This window comes from Zingiber officinale, chromosome 1B (genome assembly GCF_018446385.1).
Source record: "Zingiber officinale cultivar Zhangliang chromosome 1B, Zo_v1.1, whole genome shotgun sequence".
Lineage (NCBI taxonomy): Eukaryota > Viridiplantae > Streptophyta > Magnoliopsida > Zingiberales > Zingiberaceae > Zingiber > Zingiber officinale.
In genome coordinates this window covers 165516832-165525669 of record NC_055986.1, presented here as the reverse complement: position 1 = coordinate 165525669, position 8838 = coordinate 165516832, and the positions used below count along the sequence as shown (strand labels likewise).

The 8838-nt window shown below is 37.7% G+C and overlaps 1 protein-coding gene across 3 annotated transcripts; it reads left to right on the top strand.

Annotated features, from left to right (window-relative positions):
- Nucleotides 1-4403: 4403 nt before the first annotated feature.
- Nucleotides 4404-8426, top strand: LOC121988909. Of its 3 annotated transcripts, XR_006114128.1 has the most exons (6): nt 4404-4764; nt 4875-5010; nt 5099-5191; nt 6167-6370; nt 6764-6964; nt 7042-7969. XR_006114128.1 is itself a non-coding variant. In XM_042542635.1 (5 exons), exons 1-5 carry the CDS (start codon nt 4412-4414, stop codon nt 8180-8182), a joined length of 993 nt encoding a protein of 330 aa, XP_042398569.1. In that variant the 5' UTR covers nt 4404-4411; the 3' UTR covers nt 8183-8426. The 3 variants fall into 3 exon arrangements, 2 of the variants coding, with proteins under 2 accessions (XP_042398569.1, XP_042398578.1); XM_042542635.1 differs by lacking the exons at nt 6764-6964; nt 7042-7969 and adding an exon at nt 7976-8426; XM_042542644.1 differs by having other exon boundaries at nt 6764-7969.
- Nucleotides 8427-8838: the final 412 nt, after the last annotated feature.

Genomic DNA, 8838 nt, shown 5'->3' with positions numbered 1-8838 from the left:
AGTATCTTATGTAGGGTGGCTAGTTGGATAAGAAAAACTTTCCCTTTCTGATATAGCAACTAATTCTTGATCAACTTTAACTAAACTTTCATTCCCGAGGGTACACTTTTGGATTTTCTTTTATTTTCAATGCAATGTGAACATCCAGCTTCATCCTCTGAGTCCATATGAAATTGTGCGGCTGATATCTAATCTCGTTGCGTTGTAGACTTATATTCAATAAAGAGGATGGTCCCAAGTAAATAAACTTTCTTGGAGTTAGGGAGAATGTCAACAATAATATACAAAAACATTGACATTACATAATTAATTAAAAACCTTTAACTATATTAACATTTAGCATGGGTGGAAATACATATAATAGTTACTTGGGTAGATAAAACTCCTGCTAACTTAGCTTTTACTTTATTTATATAAAAATAAGTAGACTTCCACTTATTTATCCTTGATGTTACCGTGTTGCTTGCCAATTGAATATGGACATTGTCAAGAAACCAAGCCTGTATCACAATTCAACAATTAGATACTATTACATATTTATGAAATAAATTAGCTAGTTAATTAAAAACTTACAGCAAGTAGACCAACAAATTACATGCTTTCATATAAGGTAGTGAGAGGATAGGGTTAGGAGTCTTCGATACAAAAGCATTCCTAAATATTGAGAGTTGAGGAGTCATCTAATTATTTATTGTCTCAACCCAATTATAACTTCCTAAGTTATCAAAATCATCGACAATATCTATAAGAAATAAAGGTAGCTTATATGTACTAGAAGCAAATAAAACGGAAGAAAAAAGTTACAAAATAGAAAATCATCTGTATCTGAATCCACTTGGAGAGAATATGTCCTCAATAGATTTTCTAATCTGGATCGGCTTAGTTCTTTCCTTGTAAAAAATCTTTCAAATAATGCACCGGAAATAATATTGAAATTCATCTCGGCATGCCTATCTTTATTTGGGATTCCAAACAATAATGCTACATCTTTGATTGTGAAGGACACATTCCCATTGGAGAATTTGAATATCTTTGCTTCAACATCCCAATTCTTAAATATGTTTACCAGTAATCTGGTGAGGAATGATGCAAATGGGTTATTCCTTATAATACTAATATGTTTTCTATAGAGAATATATAATTCCAGGATGACTCTTTCCTCGCTTTACTTTTCCCTTTGTGGAAATTTCAGAATAAAATTTTATAAAATGTTCTAATTTACTCATCTAATATAACATTTTCTCTAAAGTTGATAATTGGATCTTAGTTGCAAAACTAGATGCATTTTTTTTTAATTTCTTGTCATATAACAAAAAAATAATCAAGCTTTGTAAATTTCAATCAAAATGTTTTTTTTGTAAAACTAAACTAAATTTACTCACTAGAACAATTAAATTACAATAAATGGAAAAAAATAAATAACATATAATTTATAAAATATTAAATTTGAAGATAAGCTAAGCTAAATTAAGTTGATGAACTAAGTAAAACAACATGATGAGATATACACACACATAAGAGGTAGGTTAGAGATGATATAACCTATTTAAATTAAGAAATACTTATCACATTATATGTATGAAGTATGACATAGAAGAAAATAAAATACGCTATTTAGATTCAGTTTTAGATCATTCATCTAGATATTACTAACATAGTTAAATATAATATATCACGTACTGAATATGCATATATTCGATAATTGTACAAATTCAACCAATGATAAATAACTTAAATGATGTGTTTTCATAAATAAAGCTCAACGAAATAGCTAAATAACGATGTTTAAGACAATTTGATTACATAACTTTTATAAAATTAAGTAAAACTAAGTTTATGAACTAAGTTAAATTCAATTATAATGAGGGTATTAAAATAAATAAAAGTTTTAAAAGCACGTAGGAAAAAAAACTTATAATCTATAAATTATATTACCTTTGGAGACTGATACGATGTAAGTTCGTGGGGTGTGGAAGATGAGGTGGTCAGAAGTCAAGTTTACATGGAGGTCAGAAGTCAAGCCTACTTGGTTGGTCAGAAGTCAAACTTATGTGGCATGGGTCAAAGTCTCAGCTGACGGGGCGGTTAAAGGATAGGAGTATAAATCGGACAAGGGTCAGCCCTGATAGCGGTCAAGGACAGAGCCCATGGGTCAGGTACAGTTGAAGATTGAGCCCACAAACCTTGTAAAGGTAAAGGAAGGAAGGCCCTGGTCGTAAAATAAACAGACCTGGCGTACAGGTCGGGACGAACAAGCCAAGGATAACGGTAAACAGAAGCAGGTCGGGAAATAGACCTGGCGTACAGGTCGGGACGTATAAGGCAAGGATAACGGTAAACAAAGGTAGGTCAGGAAACAGACAGGTCGGGCAGGTTGGAATGTGCAAGCCAAGGATTACAGTAGACAAATGCAGGTCAGGAAACAGATGGGTTGGGCAGGTCGGAACGTGTAAGTCATGGATTATAGTAGACAAATGCAGGTCAGGAAACAGACGGGTCGGGCAGGTCGGAACATGTAAGCCATGAATTACAGTAGATAAACGCAGGTCAGGAAACATATCGGGCGGGCAGGCCGGAACGTGCAAGCCATGGATTACAGTAGATAAACGCATGTCAGGAAACAGACCTGGCGTACAGGTCGGGACACACAAGCTAAGGATAATAGTAAACAACAGATCAAGAAATAGACTTGGCGTACAGGTCGGGACATACAAGCCAAGGATAACAGTAAACAGCAGGTCGGGAAATAGACCTGGCGTACAGGTCGGGACATACAAGCCAAGGATAACGATAAACAGAAGCAGGTCGGGAAACAGACCTGATGTACAGGTCGGGACATACAAGCCAAGGATGACAGTAAACAGCAGGTCGAGAAATAAACCTGGCGTACAGGTCGGGACGTACAAGCCAAGGATAACGGTAAATAGAAGCAGGTCGGGAAACAGACCTGGCGTACATGTCGGGATACACAAGCCAAGGATAACAGTAAACAGCAGGTCAAGAAATAGACCTGACGTACAGGTCGGAACGTACAAGTCATAGATAACAGTAGACGAAAGCAGATCGGGAAACAGACCGGTCGGGCAGGTCGGAACGTGCAAGCCATGGATCAGTAGACGAAAGCAGGTCGGGAAATAAACTGGTCGGGCAGGTCGGAACGTGCAAGTCATGGATTACAGTAGACAAATGCAGGTCAGGAAACAGACCGGTCGGATAGACCGGAACGTACAAGCCATGGATAGCAGTGGATCGAAGCAGGTCTGATGCAGACCTAGCGTTTAGGCACTACAGGACAAACAATCCAAGGAATCGTAACCGTTTGTCAGAGAATATCAGAGAACAATCAATGTGTCAGGGAATATGCTAACAGTCGGGGCTCTTTACGTCTTCGGTTTTGCCGCCAGCCTATTAGGAAGAGTCACGTGTCATTCACCGCCAGACAAAGTCTGACAGCCGACATTCCCTGACACCTGTCAGGTCCCAGAAGTAGCAGTTGTTGTATAAAAAGGGATGCTTTGTCCCTTATGCAGGTACGCTCACTCGTCATTTCTCACCCGTCTTTACTTTTCGTCCTTCCTCTGTATTTTCTGGGGAAAAAGTACCTGACTTGAGCGTCGGAGGGCCTGACCCGGGAACTTTTTCTCTGATTTCTGGTCTCTAACGACTCGTGGGCTTGTCTGAGTGTGCACAGAGCAGCAGCGTCATCGTCCTGGTCATCTTCCTTCGTCAGCCGCCCGTGCAAACTTTTCCGGGGGATACCAGGTAGATCCGACGCCTCGGTGACTTTTCGTCAACTTCCAGTCCACCAAGGCTCGCCTCCATCCGACTCAACTTGCGGATGGGATAAGAGACGATGCGGAATACTATGATATTGTCCTAGTTGAGTAATTTTATAGCTGGATTACGAATCGAAAAATAAAATTTGTAGCTGGATGAAAGTTTTACCAGAGGTTATGCAATAGAAAGGATGAGCACATGTGGTGAGACGAGACAGAGTTAATGCATGTGGTGAAGGTGGTGAAGTTGAAGTCGGACGGAATATGAAAAAACCGTTCGGTTTGGGATGGCTCGGGAAGGATTCAATCTTCTCCCGGGCTTCGGACGGAAAATGCTTAAGGTAAAAAAACGTATCACATACGTGATCACATATAGGATTTGGGTAATTATTGACAAATCACCTAACAATTAAAGATCTAAGATCTGTCACGTTGCTTTAATTTTATATTAATATATAACAACGTGATGCATATTTAATATATTTTATAAATTTATATTATTTATAATAAAAATAACATATTTATAAAATTTTAGTTGATCTTGATAATAAATTCAAGTTAATACTCAATAAAATTTTTGATAAAAATATTCAAATAGGGGCGTAATAAGATGAGAGCATCACCGACAGTCGTATATGAACGTGTGGCTGGCTCTACTTCAGGCGTCCGTTGCCCAACGGCGAATCAGAATGGAGGTCGTCTACTTGCTTTGTTCCGCCATCTCCACCTTCCTCACCTCCTCACTCCTTTCCCTCGCCCTTGCCATCCGTTCCATTCCTCTCTGCTTCTCCTACCTCCGCTTCCACGGCGACCGCAACGCTGCTGTGCTTCTCTACGAGGGCCGCGTGCGCCACGCTAGGCGGCGGCCGGTCAAGCATGCCTTTGAGTACTCCGTCCGGTACGCGCTCATCGACCTTGACGGCGCCCCTCAGCCTTCTCACCTCTCCGCGGAACGAGCCCGCGAGATTGCTCGGACCAACGGGCCCGTGTAATACCTCGTTTCAACCCGATGCTGAGTTTTTTCTTACTTGCAAAAACTAGGTTTTGAGGGGAGAAGGTATGTAAAGGTCCGATTTTTTTTTTATTTTATTTTTTCAGGTTTCTGCTGACGATGCCGGAGAGTGTGGGGTACGAGCAGAATCCGCTGAGCGTCTACTACTGCTATGATGTGGAGGAAGGGAAAGGAGGAGAGGGAGATGGACCAACGCCTTCCCTTAAGATGTGCATTGCCGAGGTAAAGGAGACCTAGCGGGTATTGTTTTTCTCTATTTTTTTTTTCTCGAAATCTAGGGGATGGGATTACGTTTCTAGTTTGAATTCAGGTAACAAACACGCCATGGGGGGAGCGGGTATCTTTTACCTTCAGTCCAGGATCTGATGTTGCTGCAAAACCACTGCATGTCAGCCCGTTCATGGTGCCTTTCCTTTTTGTGACCATCATTCGCAATCTACCTTGCTTGCATTGGTGATAATTGGAGTCTACACGTAGAGTCAATTAATCTTACGATATCTCGGTTCCCCAACATCATGTAATTGTTATTGAAAATTTAGCATATCTGATTGCTGCTCTTCTCTTGCAAGTTGCTAAAAATTGTATCTTTTCTGTCTTTTTTTTTTCTCTCTCTCTCTTTCAAATAGTCATTTTCTTTCATCTATTGTTTTTCCTTATGCATGAGCTTGACATAGGGCTTAGCTATGCAGACTTTATCCTTCCATCGAGCTATATGGAAGAGTTAAATCACTTAACAAGTCATCTTTAAGTGACCTTAACTATATTCATGAACATAGATTTATTTGGTGTCTATTAGTTAGTATAGAGTATAGACTCAATTCGACCTTTCATGCTATTGCAGGATCTTAAAGACAATATGAGGTTTTATTTACAGTAAAAGTAGCAAATGATATAACCCTACACATCACACAATGACAAGGTAAAACACATGTAGCCAACTGCTGATAGTTGGGTTGAACAGCTCATTAGTAAGAGTAAGATCATACAAAATATTAGAAGGTCAACTGAACTTTTGGGAGAAATCAACAGCTTGTATTTATTTCTTTAGCAAACATATTCAAAGTTGTATGCGAAAAACTGAGATTTGATGGATCCTTCGAGAAGAATGCTGAACATCAGCTACTTGTTGTTTTCTTCTTGGCGGTTTTAGTGTGGTTTAGCTCTCTCTCTCCATGGCACATCATAAAGTTTCTATTCCTACGTGGTGGGTGAGAACGAGGCAGAGTATTTAAAAGGAGAGATATTTAATTTATGTACACCTCTTGTCAACTTCTTTTCTTTTTCATGCATTAGTTGTTTCTTACTGTAAGCTCTCATCTGCGCTCAACTTCTTAACTGATTATTTTTTTCATTCGCTGGAACTTCATATTACTCACAGGATATGCAGGGAAATTGGCATATGTTTGCTGATGCACCAGGAGAGGATCTGTCACTTGTAATCTCAGTTCAACACCCCACCCTTGGAAACTATTTCACTGCAAGTTTACGTGCCAAAAGAGTCCAGTCTTCATCTAGTTCAGTTTTTCTAGAAAAGTTTTTCTGGTTGATGCCCCATAAGGTTGCAGTGTGGATATATTGGCAGGTATGATATACTAATGTTGCAACAATATCTATTCATTTTTAGTTATCTTGTCTATACTTCTTTTTAGATGCTTTAGTAACCCATTTTGCTTTTTTATTCACATAAAATCAAAAATAAGCAACTAAATGTTTGGTTAATATTGCCAAATCATGTTTTCCCCAATATCCATTACACTTCATGCTATTTCACTATTTTCCAGTTTGGTAAAGGCCGTTGTTTTCCTTTTTGATGCTCTTAAGCAAGAAAGTTACTCTAATGATGAACCTTATAATCAACTTAATTCTCCCTATGTTCCTTTAGAATTTATCATAGTAGCTTGCCTTGTTAGCTTCTTAATTTTGGACATCAATATCCTCCATACTTCACCCTCCTTGTTATTGTGTCTCTTTGAAGGACATGATGCTCTTGGACCAAACAAGTTGGGTACCATCCAACTTGTCTTACGAGACTAATGGAGGCTTTGAAATAGCCTTGTTAGTGTCCCAAGCACCCATGGAGGGCCTATAACACAGCATCAACAAAGAAAGAAAGCATCATCATCATTCCCCGAAAACAAAAGAGAGAAAAGGAACAGAAAAAACAACTCAGTTACAAGTATCACTTGTTTCATCATAAATTTTTTCTCCATTGATCTTAAGATAAAGCAACATTAACTATTCTCTGTCTTCCAGGGCTTTCTTTTTTGTAGGCATAGGAACTTTTTTTCTTCTTCGAAACTGAGACTTTTCACTTGATCAGAGTAAATGTCAAAACGTCACTCATTTCTCCCGCCATTTTTAGAGTTGGTAACAGTGCTGTATAGATATCAACAATTTTTTTTTTTTCATTCGTTGAGCAATATATCAACACAACATATTGTTTCAGTTTTGTTCTCTGATAAGTGATTCATAAGATGAAGAATTTTAGTTTGATCGTGATGGATTGGGTTCTCTGCCACAACAATTGTTGATTGGTTGCTGCAAAATCATATCTTAAGTTAGCTTGAATTTGCATCGTTCAAATTCTTCTTGATAAGGCACTGCAATGACAGTCTTACACTCAGCTTCTTATGATGAAACTATCAGAAATTTTGCTTCATAGCAAACCAACTGATGCTGTTTAAATTAGAAAAGATTAAATCCGGAAGATAAAGTTTAGTAAGTTCTAAATTTTATTGGTTTTAGGAGTTATAAGGATTTATTTGGTCACATCACAACAGATAATTTTAAGTATCTTTGTGAAATTAGAACTGATTAAATTATTATAGGAACAAGTTAATTGTTTACATGTTTTAAGGAGAATGAGTCATGATTAAGGAGTTTAAAAGAAACCTCAATCTCTCTTGTTGGTCAATCTTAATGAAAATTTGAATTCTTCTACAATGGTTGCTTGTGAGATGTAGATTAAGATTTAAGACAGAGAACTCCATCGGATTTACCAGCGGTAGCCTTTACATATCTTAAATTTTCTTTGCACCACAGCGCACATTACTTCAACTTTGCACAAATCGATAAAATTATGTATTAAGTTCATTTTCTTTCCCTATGTATCAAGATGGATATAGTAACACAGCATGCCTTTATTACATCAAGAGACATGAACTTTCATTCCCCTTCTGTGCTTTAGGCTTTCAAACTTTGGTGGAAGAATACCAAATTTTTAGATCATCCTAAGTATGCAAGCTCAAGATACAAGGATGACGCTGCAAGACGTGATCGGGAACTCCGCTCTGGAAGTAGTCGACAAGGTGAAGACCTCCCGAATTGCTCAGTTAACATGTTCCCTAGAGATAGATGGTGTGAATGGCGAGAAGCTCCATGGCCATGGTCATGATGCTCTTTTTGCGTGTTAATCATTCTATATTCGTCTCTGTGAGATGCCCATTCTCCTTGTTAATCTGTCGATGTGAATTTGAGATGATGTTATTCCCCCTTTTTAAGTATGAGCGGGCAAAGGGTTATTTATATTCGCGCATAAATTTCGAAGTAGATTTGTGTGAATTTTAAAGCACTAACTTAGATTCTAAAGTATTTTGGTCACAAACTCTTGTTGCTATCAAGTTGTATATTAAACTGTATTGATAGTGTTACTAACTTAAACTAGAAAAAATTTATAGCCTGCTTTAGATCTGCCCAAATTGGACAAAAACTATGGATTAATGAGGAAAATAAACACATGTAATGTTGTTTGCAAAAAATAAGCAGGCAAGAACGACTACAAACAGAGAACAGAAATTCAATTAACTTGTTCAGAATACTGGAAAATATTTTCTAAGATTTCAATTCCAATATTTATGTTTGGATTTCAAACATAAGGTAATTGCAATTTCTTCTCTTATACGATTGCAGAGTTCTCTAATCACATGGATTTTTTATAAATTCGGATCTTATTAATATGTCAATATAATATTTTAAATTCTCCGACTATCGTTAAGCTTTCTTCTTCGAACTTCTTTCTCATCAAATGTGATAGCAAAGATGATTATATTT